Raw genomic sequence first — 18,391 nt, 5'->3', positions numbered from 1 at the left:
TTTGTTTTTTTTATGTAATGCACTGTGTGCTGCTGAGAAAGCAGTCAAAGTGGATCAGGAAAAACTCCATTGTTTCTGTCAGAAACTTCAGAGATAGCAGTAACTTTAGAATTCCTGGGTAGGAGGTGGTACTATTCACTATATGCTCGATGTCGTACAGGATAAATACTTTATTCTTCATTAGAGTTGGCCTTCTCGACGCTCTGTGAAAGTTATATATCTGTTAAATTGAAGAGGGCAGACATAATTCTGTTAAACTCATCCCCTGCTGTGTACCCTCTGATGTGCTTTGCACTCAGTGTTCCACCTTTATGGGAAAAGTTATCCATTAAATCCCATCAAACAAGGCTTCAAAAAATGGAAAGTATTTCCAGAATGTTCCTCACAGCAGGTTGTCTACAGTATGTAGGCTATCCTCTGCAGCTCTGTTGGAAAGCTTCTGAAATATGCTCTTCCTCCTGTGTTTCCCATTTTGCAGTCTGTCAAGCATTGCAGTCTGGTATCTACATAGAGGTTAGTGACCTGGGAAAGATACAAAGAAAACTGAGAGAGGATCTGTTTTCCATAGCTGCCCATTGTCATTTCCAAAATGGATACTCCATCTCCTCGAACACATCTGTTGTGGAAACCATTTGATAATAAAGTGCACCGTTTTATTTCACTTTCATTCTTCTCTTTGGCCAGAAATCATGACAGAGTTTATTAACATTGTTAGCCGAGTGGAGTGGAAAGACATTTGTGGGATAGACATCCAAGTCTTGTCGCCATCTTCTGTCAAAGGCAGTAACAAAAAGCCATTCATATGTTTCCCAAAAAATTTTTCCCATCCCATTGTCACATCTCTGACTTCCTTTTTGGTTTCACAAAAAGCATTGTCCATTTTCTTTAGTAATTTATCAGAATATTCTCCAAGAAGAGTCACCACCAAAGTCCTCTGGTGTCTGCCCTACGAAGAGTTGCTACTCTGTTGAACTCTCAGTGACACTTAATCACACTCACTTATTAATCTCACCCTGTCTGTGTTGTCAGCATAATGCAGCGGTGGTTTGCTTTAAAAATTGCAGCCCAGGATTTTCTCTTTTCTTTGCTTTCGTCTCACATCTCTTTGAGAAACGAGCGATTACTAAAATGCAGCCAGATGTTGGATGTGTCTGAGGTACCATTCTCGCTCGGCTGAGGTAAAACCCTACACCAAGCCAACTGGCATGCCTAGTTAAAAGGAAGTGGTTCAATCTAGCCTGAATAACCAGGCTTTAGTGGTAGATGAGCAGTGGTGGAGCAATCTCTAGGGTTGCCAATAAACAGAGCAATTACTGTACACACATCTGTTGCCGTGGACTACCTGTCAGACTGGCAGTTTGTTCACTTCGAGCTAACAAGCAATTCTTGGTCCTGATCCCCCAGACACAGAGCTGGGGTTCAATAGGTTCCACATTAGCACATTATCTTACCCTCATGCCTTCCCTAGTGAGACCCCTACTGATGAAGTTTGTGAAGTAAAAGTAGCAAGCTCCTTTGGTCCTCAGCAAGAGACGAATGGCACAGGATCAACTGAAGCTGAAATTAAGCAGCCCCCAATGACCAATAGGAAGATGGTTGCCAACAGACTGTTCAGATTGAGTGGATGAAAGCATGGACCTCTGTGAAACTGAACAAAACACAGACTGTGCAGTGTCAGTGAAATGAAAGAAAATGAGACAAACCATGTTTCATCTTTTCTTCTGCATTAAAACAGTAAACATCTTTAAAGGCATCATATTGTGAAAGTGCTCTGAGTGGTCCGTTGACCACATAAATAGTCCATTTACCATCAAGTAATTTATTATCAAAGTTGCCTGATGTGTAAAGTATGCACATCAATGACCACACGGCTATAGTGATCACAGAGAAAGTAAAAGGCCACACAAAGTTGTCCTCTCAATTCTGCAGCTACAGAAAAACTGAGAGCTACACTCTTCTGTCTTCTGTTACATCTGACAGAGCTTAAGTGAAACATTCATACTCTCCTCACCGGGCAAGGAAAAGTATCAAGTAGTAAGATGTAGCTACTGTAAAATTTATAGTTTCACTCCTTACTGTTGCAGCTGCAGAGAATTCTTCCAGAATATCACACAGTATCTGCAGCATGGAAAACAGATGCTGAACAGAACTCGCGGTCGGATTAGTTACCCTTGGTATAATTCATTTTTAATCAAGTGCAGGATATTGAAAGTGACAATGGTCCACCTCATTAAGTGATTGTGAAGTTGAGGCCACAGGGCCAGTTCACAAGCCGTCCTCACACTGTGAAAATAATAATGTTGTTGAGAGTGAGCCAACACGGTGCAGGGGCTAAATTAAAAAATCACAGCCAATTAAGACCTCCAACTGAGGCGACAGGTTCCCCTGGGTATTAGGGCAATGATAATATCACTGAATAATGAATAAACAGAAAACAGTGTAGTGGATCTGCTGTGAAAAACAGAAAAGGGCCTTCCATTTTTTACATCTTCCTGTTCCCTCATGACAAGCTGATATCAGTGATTCAGTCTTCTTCAGTCTCATATATCCCAAAGACTATCAACCTCTATCTGGTATTTAAAAAATAAATTCAGCACTCGTCTTCTCTCAAGGCATTTCTCCCCCCTCACTAATGTCATACAAGCTAACCTTTTCCAAGTTTAATTTCCGGGATTTTACAGTAAGAATAAAACTAGTCGTATCCTTCAACAGCCGTTCTTTGGCTCCTTCAGCTCCAAGGCAATAGAGCTGAGTCAAAAGGGGTAATTTTATCAAAGACCTTTGCTCACAAAACTTTTTATTACACACTTGGATCTCTGCTGTTACTTATAAAAGTATTGTACATTTAATAAAAGTCCCCTTTCTCACCATTTTTACTGTGTGGGTGGAGCAAAAAGTTCTAAATTGTGTTTGAAATGTTTCAGGAGAGGATTTTTCATACCACACTGTGCACCTCAAGGACAAGGAGAGTCACGGAGTTGAATTCTACTCGAACCATGAGCTAGTGAAATTCTCAAATTTCTCAAAAGATATTTCTGTCAAAACAGGTCTTCAGGAATTGCTTCTTAAATAAGCAGGTATGGAAACCCGACATGTCAAAGAAAATTACACACTGGGGAAGGTTTTTCATTACAGTCAAAGCAAATCCTATACCACCACAGACCTTTGTTTTCATCTAGTTCCCAACTGAAATTAAATCTATACAGCAGTACATGGACCAGCTAAATTAATTTTATCATCAGTATTATGTACAAATAAGATCATCAAGAAAACTGGCAGCCTCTAGCAGCTTATGCTACATTTCACATTGTGAACTACTTTGCAGGAAATCTGTTGGACTGTGCAGCACAGGCCAGGATGTGGGTACTCTTCTTCAAGAGCAAAAGGAGCCAAGACTTTCAGAGATTTTTGTTGTGGCGTCTCTTAAGAAATGCTGTGTAACAACCAAATCCCTTGGAACAGTATTGCACTATGAGGCAATTTGGGCATAGTGGCAACAATCCCACACACAATCATTACAAAAGGAATGTCTGTGAAACAAAGAATTGTGTCACAAAAACCCCAAAAGGACTTTGTATTATCGGAGTTGGGCCAAAATATCAAAGAGCTGTATGAGTAAATTATTTTCATGTCTATGAGCAGAAATGCAGCTGGCTCAGCTCAAGAAAGACGCTACCAACAAAAATACAGAAACCCAGAGAGGTCTGAGTATGTGTATCTGTTTGTGGCATGATGTTTGTACTCTTGAGCAACTTTTATGGGAATGCTGTAAATGGGACGCCATCGTTGAACGCAGCATTCTGTTAATAGAACAATATTAATATATCAAGGCATAGCGTGTAGGGCTTTATGGGAAATGTGGATTTAATTTGTAAAGTAAAACTGCAGTGTTAAAGCAACAGTATAATAACAGTTTACAGTAAAGCCGAGATACATCGATACATGGAGATACTTTAACATGTGCATCAACATCCAGCTAATTAACCACTAGTGATACTTAAGGTTCCAGTGTGTCAGATTCATTTATTTATATATGTATCTGTCATAAATGTTGAAATGAAACATAAAATGCATAACTACGTATGTTTGGTCAGTAGTGTATAATCAGCTGAGAATTATGTTTTTATTACCTTAGAATGAGACTTTTAATATCTACAGACACTGCAGGTGAACATCCATGTTTCTATAGTAGCCCAAAACAGACAATCAAGACACTTACTCTAGATAGGGCCTTTCGTGTTTTTCAATAAACACTGATTCTTTAAAGGAGTCAGCACACAAGTAAGGCTTTCCTCTAATTACAGCACAAAATTTAAGAAATTACCCAGAAAATCAACAAAAAGTAAAATGAAAATTAATTTGAATTTCTATCTGTTACTGTTAGGGCATTATGATAGCCAACAAGTGCTGTAATTCTCCAGTCAGGTACTATTTACTCAACGGGATGACATAATAAAAAGTCAAATGATAATCAAAAATGATTATAAAACATGACGTATGTTTGTTCCATGGATTAATTAGAGGAAGGTTACAGTCTCTTCTTGTACAGAGATATGATTTGTCTCCCGCTGTTTTTTTGTCTTTTCAGTGGACAGAAGCATCACTGGATGGTTTGAGTCACTTGCTTCATGTACACCATGTTGGGTTTTGTTTTTTATTAATGTATCTTTTCAACCTCAGCTAAGGGTTAAAAAAAATGTGATATTCCTTTTCTATTGTCTTTTTTGCTTTTCCACTCAAGTTTTTTTATATGCAAATTTAAAATGTGAGTAAAGACAAATGGATGAAGAAGCATTCACTTTCATGTGAATGACCTGTCAAAACTAAAAAGGTAAAAAAAACAGAGCTCATCTTATACCTTAAATTAATTCTGTCAACTTTACACCTCATCAAGAAAAGCAGAGGATGTCGATATTAACTGTGATAGACCTTGTTGAACTGAACACCTAGAAGCAGGACCCTTTCTTAGCACGCCAACAAGTCCCCTGAAGATTAAATCAAACTCTTATAATACTGTATGTCTTTCATACTCTGTATCCCTCTCAGCTTTATTCATATCCCAGTAAAACTGAACAAAGAAAGACTAAGGGGAGTGAAGTATCTGCTTTCTCCACATAATCTCTAAATCCTCCCCAAGAGCAGCTTTAGCTCACTCAATGTGAATCAGTTTTGAAAACTCACTTGCTCTTCCGTAATGATCTGTGATTCATTTACTGATTCATCACTAAATAAATTATTATAACACTAAATGCTTTGCTTTGGCCCTTTCCAGTGCAGAAGCCGTCCGCAGCATCATCTTGTCAAACTGACTCGAACAGAACCACACTATCCCTCAGCCAAGAGGCCCACAAATAACACCAGAATTAGAGTTGAGAAACATCGCTTTCCTCCAGACAGCATGTTTATCTGAAGGGACAGAGAGAGTTTTTTCATCCAAGGCCAAGCTCTGGTCTCTGTGATCAGTCGGCCATGTTGCGGAGGAAATACTTATTATGTGGTTGTGCGCAGGCCTTGTTTGTTGTGACCTTGAGGGCTCTTCCCATGGCGCAATGGAGCTCTGTGAAAAGAGAGGAGTGACCACAGGAACCGCCCCGGTAGAGAAAAAAGAGTGACCCAAACATTGTCAAATGTGCATTTTCTCTCCCATCTGTGGGGTCTAGCATAACACTTTCACAATGTCACAGGATTCTGACACTGTCTCCATCCCTCTGGTTATGTCTTAACCTTCTTTTTTTTATTCCTTTGGGCCAATCTCAGTTCTGCTCTGCGCAATTTTCTGCCACTAAACCACAAGATTTCTGTTTGCTTATTCTATACACGCTCCCACAAAGCATTGCAAAGCCAAGGGTGCTTACAGTATGCAAGCTATATAAAAGTATCATTGTGCACAGCTCTAGGTTGGGTGCACATATGTAGCCTTGTCAAAACAAGCAGTGCTTATGGATAAATAGATAGATTTTTCATTGTGGGCAAAAACTGCCTTTCACCTAGAAGCTATAATCAGAGTAATCAAAACAGCAGAAATGGTAAACAGGTGAGGTTCAAACACCAATCAAAAAATACAATATAATTGCATGATAGGATCCATCCGTGAATTAACCGCCCAGAAGCAGCCTCTCTTAATAAAGGAGGTGTGACAGCAAAAATCAGAAACAACAATGAAGCCGCTGATGATGAAACACACTCACTTCTGCCTGCAATAAACAAGACGACTATTTATCTGTTTGTTTTGTTCACTCATGTAAGGTATACTATTACACGTTTAGTCACACAGACATGCATGTGCTTCATTTGCACATAGTCACCTGCATAAATCCAACAGAACCTACACACAAGCAAACAGGCATACGTGGTTTAAAATAGACCCTTTACTGCAATCAGAGGATGGAGCAGAAATACTCCATCAGTCTGAGGAGCTCTTCACACTGCTGCTGTGTGGAGGGTGCAAAGAGAGGCCGAGAGCTTCAGATGTGCAGCTTATTATAGCCAAGACTCGCTGCAACAGCTGGCCATGGAGCAACAGCTGTACTGTTTGAGCAAACATGTTAAATTCATCCACCTGAAGCTAACCAGCAGAATCTGATTCCTGGCAACCTAACTAATATTTTTAAAGCAAATGTTAGTTATGGCTGTAACTAATTTTTTTCTCCATTATTCGATTAGTTATTTAGTCCAGAAAATGTTGATTGCTGTTGCCCAAAACCCAAGGTGACGTCTCAAGTGGCTTGTTTTGTTCACAACCCAGAGATATTCAGTTTGCTGTCACAGGGGACTAAAGAAAGCAGAAAATCTTCACATTTGAAAAGCAGAAAACAGAATGTTTGGACGATTAATCACCAAATTATTGCAGCTCGAATGTTGAGATATATTGTATCATGCAAAAGGCAAAAACCATACTGCTGTGAAACTACAACAAATTGATAACACAGCTCTCATGTTGCCTCATAACACAGCAGATTTTCACAGGACGTAAAGTAACTCCTGTTCTGCAAAAAATACCATTACCTGAAATGTCACGACACAAAAGGAGGAAAGGTTCTGCTTTCATAACACGAGGACCAATCTGTTGCTTTCACTTCTCACAATGAGCCACTCAAAGTCAATATTACAGCCATTCTTCACCTGTCAACCTGTCAAATGAAGTCGATGCATTTCTTTACCTTCCGCCCACTTCTCCAGCGTGTTTATTCAATGTGCAGGTAAATACATGTTTCAGGAAATGGCAGGAAAAAATGGCGTTGTTTCTTATGTCTGGTGATATATCATAACCCAACAACTTAAAGGTGAATTACTCTGTCTTAAGTTTTAATTTTCAGTAAAGTGTTGACACAGGAATTTATAATTGTGAAATAAACAAACAAACCAAAAAAAAACAGATAGAAGGTTGAGTTAGTGACTCAGAGTTTAGTGATTATAGTAGGTTTTGGGTATAGTGTATGCAGAGACAGCTACAGCCCCTGTGACCCTGCACAGGATGAGTGGATGTTGAGAAAGTACGGATGGATGAATAGCTCCTGTGTTGTTTACCGGATGTAGGATGGATCCAAACAAATGCACATGATACAAAATCAGACTGACTATGAAGTAAACAGAAAAACTAAGCTCATAAAAGGAAGGTCAGAATTAACTATGATGCATTCTAACAGCTCTATTCAAATGTCTTTCAGTTACATGTCATACTTAATCATGACTAATTGAAGATGAAGATGATGAAAATGTGAAAGAGTAATGTTTGGCACAGAGACGTCTGATTTTACAGAGTCATACTAGCCACCTTTCTCTCACCAACATAATAAATCTACAGCGGGGGCTCTCAACGTCTCCTCAGGACTCTCCTTTCTGAAGACTGGCCAAAGATGAGTCATATGTGAGTCATATTTAATTACTGCCATTGACTTAAAACACAAGAAAGCCAGAGGTAAACAAGGACAGCTACAGTGCTACTACAGCACACAGGAACAATGTAAACATCATCCTGTGTGATGACCGTACTTGTAGCAGGGTGACCTTAAGATTAAAGGGCTACAACTGGGGGAAAAGGGTCAATCTGTGTAACAGGCAGTGTTCCGTAGCCCTCACCCCTACTCTCACGTGACTGTAAAATACAGTTTAACATCAGAGGCACCAGGCATCTAAATAAATGGAATAATAAATAAATTCAACATGAATGCTTAACTACTTGAGTAAAATGTTTTTGTTACTTGCTCTTCTGGCTTGAGAACAGTTTCCTCTCTAATACTAATGAGCTGTAGTACCAGGACAACAATCCTGCAGTAAGAGACCTTGAAGAATTGTTCTGTCCAGACTGCCTGACAAACATATCATATGATTTTCTTCTGTTTTGCATTTGCAAAATGAAAACAACAGACAGGGCCACAGCTTTCTCTGTATAATTCTGTTTATGACTATTAAACGTAATCAGGAGTGAAAAATAATCTGATGATGCGTTCAGACTGCCACTGTGTCAACTTGCACAGTTCCAGCAAACATCATGTTTTGTTTTGTGTCTGACTGCAGCCCTGTTGTGATCTACTGTTTCACTGTGTTAATTGTTTGTTCAGATGCAACAAACTGAAGGCACGATGGCAACGGAAACCGTTTAATGCATGCGCCGTTTCTAAAATAAATCTTTGATGAGATGAAATGAGCAGACGAGGAGGTTGCACTTCAGAGATTATCTGCGAGTATCACCACTTGTCTCTCAGTTCCGTTATCATTTTAATGGATTTTTGTAAGCATGATCACATTTGGAAGGAACGTTAACAACTCTTGTTGTAGTGCATCACCAAATAATACATCATGCAGACAAACAGTGTTTAATAAGACTAGAGAAAGAGTCGAAAGCTTGATGCGGTGTAAAACACAAAGCGCCTGAATGCTTATATGCTATTTTAATGATTTTAAATGACATTCTGATGTTTTTAATTAAATTTTCTTCTCTTTTTATTTTTTTATTTCTATTGCTATTGCTTGTCTTAATGTCAAATGTTTTTCCTTGCCTCTGTAAAGCACTATGAATTGCCTTGTGTACGAATTGTGCTATACAAATAAACTTGCCTTGCCTTGCCTTGCCTTATTCATTTACTGTGCAAATGAAACAAGCTAACCACAGTGGAGGTAACTCAGTCTGTGTTTCTTTTTGCTCTTCAATTCTAACACTTCCAAGCAGCACCCAGAGGATATAACCTGTACAACTAAATGCAACATTGATACTGTGTTCCGTCATGTGGCTTGTACAAGCCTGCATCAGTCATTGGTGAGTGCCCCCGCGGCACTGCAGCCCCTCTTAGGAACCCAGCTGTTGTGATAATCCTGTTATCTGCTATTAAAGGTGCAGGAGGGACGGGGGCTGTGGGGTGGGGGCGTTCAGAAAGCCTGGATGTGGATGCAGACACACCAGAGCATCAGGATAATACAGCACACCTCACCTGGCTCTGTGTGTGTCAGGTTAACCCTCACAGCTACAGACTAGATCTAAGCAAATCCGTGTGGATGCCATCCAGACACACTCGCCTGTGTACAGGTGCACTCACACAGGCATTGTTATCGCTGACAGCTTGCTTCTTCACGAGCTTCAACCCCTCCCTCATGAGGTCTATCATTACATGCCAACACGCTGTGAATTGAGCATGCATAATGTATGACATATCAACATATGCATGCAAAACTTACCCATGCGCACAGGCTGAGAATAAAACTGATTTTATACTAAATCAAACCATCAGGTGAACAGAGCAGAGCATACTGCAGAGACACTTCAACCCAAATACAACTGTGATGTCAACTGTGTTTCTCTTTGTAGCTCAGACACCGTTTACATGGAAGGGTACAATTCCTGCCGGTGCCACAACCGCTGAAAAGAGATACATCAAACATACTTTTTCAATAATAACATTGACCAAATGGTGCATTCTATATTCAAAGTAAGGATCTATTTTGTTCAGGTTCAACTCAACTCAGCACACCGGGAATGGCACTGTCATGACTCGATGACGATTCTGTCAGTCAAGCTCCTTGCAATCCGTCCTGATGTTCTATTATGGTGATGGTGATGGTGATGGATCGAATCAGATCATCATCAACAAATCATTCCTGTGCCAAGAGTTATCACGTTCAGATTCATGAGTTTCACATAAAGGAAAAGGTGAATGCACAATGCAAGACCTGCTCATCAAAGACCTCTGACAGTGAGACGACATCAAACTCTGATTTTAGCCAGATACAGTCTGACGTTAGTCTGATAATGATTGTTTGCCAGTATAAAACAATGGTAAATAAAGGTGGCTTGAGATAAACTGTGACTTGGGACTTGCTTGAGACTCAGGCCAAATGACCGAATCTGTGTCACAAGCTATATTCTGCACTTTGACTACAGTCAGAATCACTGCAGGATTACCATTTATATAGCTCACACTATCACACAAAGTCATTCACAGGGTGTTGCTCCTCATGCAGGGTTGATGATGTTCCAGTTAAACACCTCACATCCTGTTTGTGGAATTTTACAACATGTTAATATTTCAGAATGTTGGACTGCCAAAGACCTTGTGCAGAAAGGACTTCAGCAGCAGTATGTGCCAGGCAAACACATGAACACAACACGCTGCATGTCAGTGAGGTCAATCCATCTGAATGCCCCATCTGACTGTAACCACGTCCAAACACTTGTGATTTAAGACTGGGTCCTAATAGATATAATGCAGCTCGATCGCAGTGCCTGTATGATCAATATGGAAACTTGAGTCAATGGGAGTGGCACTCTGATCTCAGTAACATGCAGCACAGGATGAGGAAAGCATGCTATTGACTCTACTCTTGATTGTACCCCAGCATTTTTGAGATTACTAATCAGCACTATTTATCTTGACCGAGTTGGGGGTTATCTAATTCACCTGGACGAGAGAGGGCATCCTGTTAAAGGTAGTATTTCCCATAACTGTGGCTATTGTGGCTGTATGGCTCATGCTAAGTTTGCACAAACAACTCCTTTGTAGATATTGGGGAAATGAGGAGTCCTCCAGCTTTTCAGATAAACACGCTGATCATTTCAAACACTTCACTGAGTCTGGAAGTGAAATGCCCATGTTACTAACCCTGCCACAGTACTAATTTGTGCATGCTGATTTGTTTACATGTGTGAGGCTGCCATTTCTAAGGCAACTCAAAAAGCTTAGTGCAATGGCAGATTGTCCCACATTGCAATAGGAATCGCAGAAATCAAATCAAATGATAGAGAAAAGCCAAATAATGGGAGAAGCGGCAGAAAGGCAACTGCTCTCCAGCCGACTGGAGAGGAAAACTTCCCAGAATTCAGATGTGTCTCAATTGTCCACAGGTGACAGCGATCCTAGCTGTATAACTGATTAAAATTAATTTGTGGGTCTAAACACTGTCCTCCCTCAGACTGTTTCACTGATCCAAAACCAACTGGAAGAGAACACTGAGGCTGGCTGGACTAAACGCTCAGCTCTCCATATGGTAATAAAACGTTTACGATTACAACACGTAAAAATTCTACTTTATGTGAGGAATAGCAGTATGTGTGACTCATCTGCAATAAACACTAGAAACTGTTTTTATGTTTTCCTTGACCTGCTGTGATCTGACAGCACAGTGGTAGTGCTAGTTGAGAGAAAAAGCTGGCGAGTTGCCCAAGATGTATGCCGTTAGCCATGATGGCTATTCCAGGATCCTAAGCTCTATGTTTACATTCGCTCAGACACAGAGACAAAATTTTCAAATGACTCGTGAGAATCATATTTATTTGGTTATAGCTGTTAAATTGTTGTCATTTGTCATGTTCTGGACATGTATATTTGGATTTGGGGTTTTACAGTTCAAACTAAATACATGGATACACTCTCCTGGCAATGAATTCCTTCTGATACAGGATTTGTGGTAGACTTGTTCGGTGTATTTCTGGTTTGCTGAGCTAAAAACACACTTTGAAATATACCCCAAAATTCCACCAGTGCAATACAATAGTCGGGTGAAAAAATAGCTCTGAGGTGTGCTTCAGGAAGGAACAGATCTTGCATCTATTACTGTGTTTTCATGTTCTAACCTCTAAAATATGCAGTTTATATTTAAGAGCTAAGGAAGTTTTGGTGACTGTGGGAAATTCAAATCAGGTTTAGTCATTTTAAAGTACATTTTCTGTGTTTTACATATTTATACGTACATTTGTATTTAATTCTCGGTCTGTTATATTATATTTCAGCTAGAGGGAACTTGTCAGTTATAACAAAAGCCACCAGATATTTGTGGTCAGTAGCAACTTATCCAAGTTCAAGTCATTTTCACCAAATTATCAACCACCAAAATCTAAAATAAACAGTGTACAATTCTTTTCAACTGTAAAAATATTATGGTCATCTGAGATGTAGATGTATCTGTGGGAAATGTACAATCCAACACTTCCATGAAATCACAATTTTAGGGCCTTTATGTACATGGATGAACATGTTTAAAAATGATTTTACTTAGGTCTAAAACAGAGCATCACAAAGATAGCCTGTTATCTCATTGTTTTTATCCCTTGTCTGTTTGTGCTTTGGCAGGTGAGCGGACACCAGAAATTCTTGTGTGTCAGAATTGTGATCCAGTGCTTCACAAACCATTAAACTGCTGGCTCTAAGGACAAATTAGGACATGTGACTTTCCCAACCAGCTGTGAATCAGTCTCCAGATATCTTCATCCGCTGCACAGACTGCATCTGTGTCGCTATAGTGATGCGGGGTGCAGATGGAGCGGCTCGCTGGCCTCCCAGCAGTGTCACAGGGTTCAGTACTCCCTCTGCTTGGACTCTCGTTCTCTTCCCTGACTCAGTTTTTCCACCATTGCCCATCCTGTTCTCCTCTGTCTCCTTCAGTCTTCAGTTGGTGTCTTTTTGTTCTAACTCTCTCTGGCAGGTCTGTCTCTCTTCTAATCTCTGTCTTTATCTTTGTCTCCCTCACTCTCTGTCTGACCTGGACATTACCGCTCTCATCACTTTGCCTCTAAGGCTTCTTACTCTGAATTCCACGCTTGTGACGTTGTCCTGTTTTGACATGTTTTCTCTCCAACTTTATTTTGTGGTCTAAACCCACTAATTCCTCATGGAATGAGCTGCTGATGTACCATCTCTAGCCAAGTGTGTGTGTGTTTGTGTGTGTGTATGAGGGTTGAGGTGGGGGAGTTCTCTCAGGATGAGTACTGACATGTAAAAAGATCTGTATGACAAAGTGTCAGTCTAGCAGGAATCCTTTTGTGGCTGCTATCATCTATATGGAAAACATGGTGCAAATGTTCTGCCAAACTAAGCAAGATTTTATCTGACAAGTCAAAAGTTTGAAGCTCTGTCAGCAGCCCCAAGAGGCCACTGCGTTCATTACACCTCACATGTTGCTCCACTGAATACCATTAGGTCTCCACAGGTCTCCAGAAACCCTAGGACCTGAAACCTGACCGTGTCCGGATCCATGCTGTATATGGTCGGGTCCTGTTGCATTACTGTCAGTCCCGATCTGTTTAGCATTAGTAATACCAAATATGATTGTGAGACAATGCTGATCATGTTGGAAGTGCTCTGTGTGTGTGTGTGTGTTTTATTACACACACACACACACACACACACACACACACACACACACACACACACACACACACGTAAATCTGGTAACAAACGATAGCAGTGTCAGCAAACGATTTGTCAAAGGTGCAGGAGGTGCAGAATCCTTACTGTACTAACAATGTTGTGTGATGGAGTCAAACTAAAACTAAAAGCTATTGGGTCTCTTAAATTAAAAGGGTTTGCCATATCACGAGGATGAGCGTGCTCAGTGAATGACAGTGTCCAGATAGGATTCTGACATCCAGTCAATGTAACGCTGACATTTTGGCCTGAAGGTGCTCATCAGTTCCTATAAGAGCAGCTGCGCCTGCTGCACTATAACACTCCTCAACCTCCACCCACCATCACTCACATATAGACAGAAACACAGGGCGTGCTTCACAACCAACATACAGCTTTTAAGACACAGGAATAATAAAATATGTATCAGGTATGTGTATGTTGAATGCATGTAGCTAACCAGCTGAACAAACCATGACTACAGGAGAGCTTTCAAATCTTCATGACCTGCAGTGTGCTATTGTCTGAGATAGACAGGACTTTTTAGGATACTGACAACACGCTTTGTGAACGCATTTTCCATCAGGTGAAGGAGACAAAAGTAGCTAAACTCAGTCCTACTGGTTTATTCAGCAATTCATTACACACTTTCATGGTGATCTATAGGTTTCCAAACATGGCCTTTCACAGCTAATCACAGCATGGGGCGCATCTGCATTTGAACCTGCCAGGTGAATTATTTAATCAACATATGCTGCGTGTTTTCACCAACTGTCATCGCATCCTCTGTTCCGACATCAGTGCAATGATACGATGATATGCATCAAATCCCAGTAATGAAAACCGATCCAGTAGTAAATTATTCACTCCTCTTTCACTAGCCAGCCCACAGGCACTTGAAAACAGTCCATCACATATGGTAGTCCGCAGGGGGGCGAGCCAGTTAATTCTTACACAATTCAGTGATAGCTCTGTCCCAGTGGAACAGCTTTAATGCATGGTTAAAACATGAAAACGATGCATATGTAAAACAGCAGCCTTGTAGGGATGTACTGGCTGAAGTGGTTAAGATTAACTCCATTAAGGGTTTGCCAGAGCACAGAAAAAGCTCTTGGGTGATTGGCTGATGAAATTACTTCCCAGAGATGCCTTAGCAACACAGCTGCTGCCCCTGCACGACTGTCCACAACCAATCACTATGAGTAAATTTTCCCTGTGGATCAGGTGAGCAGTCCAGTCGTAATCACTGCTTGTTCATTCATGGTGATGAACGTGAAAATGAAGAAACACTGTCCATCTGGGAAAAAGACAGAGAGGGGGAGGAAAATAGAGAGAGGCGTGGGAAGGAAAGAAGAGGATAGAGTAGGAGGGAGGAGAAGATAAAGGCTCCCAGGGTGATGGAGGAGGCGCGCTGGCCAAACTCGGATTTCTTCTACTCAATTTAACAACTTTTGGATTTTTAACTTTTGGACATTTGACACACGGGTCCTACAGCTAATCTGCCTCTGGGCTACAAAGTCCACACAGATCCGTCTGCATGTTTACAACATTTCTGTGATGTTAAGTTATAAGGATGTTATGTTGGTGAGCTGTGGATGTGACAAACTGAGACAAAATCAAAAAATCCAGAGCACAAATCTAATCTGAAGTACCTAATCAAGAAACTGAAATCAAGGGACATACATTCATTTACTTGTTAGATGAGAATACTGCTACCACTCTTGTGCCTGTTCATTAAATATGAAAGAACAGCCAGCAGCCTGTTAGCATAGCAAACAAGGGTTAAGAGCTAGGTTTGTCCTGTCTAGAGGTAATGAAATCTGCCTTCCAGCATGTCTAACACTCATTACCTCATTTATTTAATCCACACGAAAGTCTAGAAATGACAATTTAACATCTAAGACTATTTCTTGGTGTGGAGTTTCCACTGCTAAGCTAAGCTAGGCTAATGGGTCTGCTGTCTTCAGCTACATATTTACCATGCAGAGTGGCATCCATCTTCTCCTCTAACACTCAGTCTTCACCACCCCTCTATAACTTTGCAAATATGTGTTGTACACCACCTTCATCTTCTGTTGGTTTCAGCTGTCAGGGCTAACAGAGTGGTTTCAGTATGAGGCTTAGGGGACAGAACATAACCCATCAAGTCAGGCAATTACAGCACACATCCCAGCGTAACCGCAGAAACATCGTCAGGAATATTAAAAACCTCGCAAGAAGCTTATTTTGCACAAAAACATTTGTCTTGTAGCTGAAGGGTAGAGTCAAGATGGAGAGGCTTATCTTTTGGCATGGCACACAAATCTACAAACCAAAATGGCAGCCAAAGTGAGCCAAATCATTTCCCTTACCAGATGAATATTTGATGTCACTCTTTGCTCAGTTCCAATCTCAGCTTCAAGGGAGGGTCCCTTCACCTAGAAATCAGTTTCCATTTTGTAGCCCTGACAGAGAATATGCTGCTCAAAATGTTGCCTTGTGCTGTTGTTTTGATGAATATGTATTCCCCAGAGGTTGTTAAGGTCTACACGTGTTTAGAGAAAAGAGGCTGAACAATGACATTGAACACTGTCAGCACATTTAATTCAATCTGAGGGCAAATAGTGGCCACATGGATAGGTCTTCCTGAGCTTTGCATTAATCCAGATTTGATCACAAATCCAAGGACAGGCACACACCTTCCTTCTTGTGCCTTTTCTAAATGGGTATAAAATGTTGTTGCCTGGCAGCACAACAGCAACACGTCTCAGCAAAGGCTTTAAAGAGTAAAAAAAAAAAAAGAGCACTCCCAGATGGCACTCAGGTCTAAAAGGAGAAAAAAATAATAAAGTACAATCATCTTTTTTATGAGATCTTAATAGTGCTACAAATGTCAGACCTGATGTATTACTGTGCGTTCACCGCTCTCAGATGTTCCCTAGGCTTCGCCTGGACAATCATTACGCTTATCAAAAGCACTTCATTAAAGAAATCAGGTCAGAGTCAGAGGGGGGTGGGGGGCTGTGTTTGTGTATCTATTATCTGTGTTTCAGTCTGTGTATGTATTTTAGTAGTTGTGTATGTCTCAGTCTACACACAGGTGACTACAGGAATAGAAATGCTTTCCTGAGTTCTCTTGTTCTTCTAATCCACTAAGCACTGGCTCTGTGCATCTGTGAGGATTTCTGCATCGGGTGCACCTAAGTGCATATGAAGCATATGTATACTGTATATGTGGTGACGTGCTCTGCTAAATAGACAGCACCCAAGCTGATGCTGTTTTATTGACCAGAAAGACAGGATAGTGCAGTTCCATCGATCTAGCCACCACCGTCATGGATGAATCTGACCCCATCGAGGTCTGCGTTCAGAGTCAGCCTCGGCTAAGCTCACCATTATCAATTCAAGCTCTGTCCTCCAGAGCAGAGCGGTGGACTATTACTGCACATGATATTGCTTTACAGAAAAACTATTTGTCTGATTTTCATGGGTATTACTCCCATTCTATCCCCGGAGTGGTTAACATAAAAAGCATCTCAAACAGAGAGTAAATATGTATTCCCAGGAGAGGGGCGGGCCCTGCCCACCGCCACATGGGCCAAGATGAAAGACTGGAGACACTGAGGGGGAGCGCAAACGCCACATTTCCCCCCACCCTTCTCTTTATAAATAGCTATTAGGAGATATGGAGCAAAGGAGCTGCTGGGAATTCAGACAACAGTAGCAATTGGACCAACATGTTGTGCTTTTTGTAAAGAGAACAACAAACCAGGCGATAAACAAACTTTCATCCTTTGGCTTCCACTTACATACAACTGAAAAACGGCAAAAGACAAAGCTAACGGTTTTTTGATACAGCCGCACACAGACACATAAAGCAGGAGAAGATGAAAGAAGTGCATTTTGTAGAAGAAACTGTAAAAAGGAAAGTTTTGCCAACCTTTTTCTGGTCCTCCAGCTTTTGACTTGTTGACTTCTTGCCATGCTTGCTGGCTTCCGGTACATCCATCCCTGGTCCAAATAAAGAATAACTCCAGAGTAAATTCACAGGAAGCAAGTTGAAGAGAATCCAGACGGCTACAGCTTGCCGATGAGGGCCCGTGTCCGGCTCACGCCTTCATCCGGACACAGGCGATCCATAGCAGATGTTGGTTTGCACAGTTAAAGTAAAATGTGTCTCTGAGTGTTATCAGCACTGGAAAGGTTTTGAGAACAGGACAAAGGCCAAACAGGTAGCAGAAGGCTACGGAGAGAGTGCCATTATGTTGACTGGAGCACAAGAGAACAGTGATGAGGACTTTCAGCCGGCAGGTTGTGGAGTTTCACATGAAAATAACAGTTGTGCTAGCTTCCTCCTTAGAAGGCAATCCCTGGCTCCAGCACACAGTCTTGCCTCCACATCTGGGGAAAGAAGAAAGACAAGACTATAATTCAAATGCATAAAAAGACATAAAGAAGAGACGTATAGTTTTAGCTTTACAATTAATACAAAACCTCTCTGCCTCTCCGAAAAGTCAATATTCCCCTTGGTGCTGCACTGCACAAATGGCAGGGGTATCTGCATATCAAAGTTAATGTTGCCATGGTTCTCAGAGAAGGAGAGAGAAGCAGAAGCTTCTACTACATGCTGTTTGTTCTACGTTGAGTGATTGTTTTTGATTGTTGTCTTTTTTCTCCAAACCTATTTTCCACCAAAAAGTAGCAGGGGAAGGATTGAGTCATGCTGAGGTCGGGTAAACTCGCACCCTGGGAAGGGTCCAAGCATGGAAAGATAACCACAGGATCGGTGGCTGGCCCCT

At 41.0% G+C, this 18,391-nt stretch overlaps 1 protein-coding gene across 2 annotated transcripts in view; it reads right to left on the bottom strand.

Moving 5' to 3' along the window:
* Window positions 1-18,391, bottom strand: part of nav3 (neuron navigator 3) — a 399,859-nt gene that overhangs the window by 282,228 nt on the left and 99,240 nt on the right. For both annotated transcript variants that reach the window (XM_019265607.2, XM_027275946.1), the window contains one exon: window positions 17,533-17,993. In XM_019265607.2, coding sequence (XP_019121152.1) covers window positions 17,533-17,601 — 69 coding nt within the window. In that variant the 5' untranslated portion in view covers window positions 17,602-17,993. The remainder of the gene's footprint in view (window positions 1-17,532; window positions 17,994-18,391) is intronic.

Source organism: Larimichthys crocea, unplaced genomic scaffold, assembly GCF_000972845.2.
Source record: "Larimichthys crocea isolate SSNF unplaced genomic scaffold, L_crocea_2.0 scaffold268, whole genome shotgun sequence".
NCBI classification, from domain to species: Eukaryota; Metazoa; Chordata; class Actinopteri; family Sciaenidae; genus Larimichthys; species Larimichthys crocea.
This window is presented reverse-complemented; position numbering and strand designations above follow the sequence as displayed.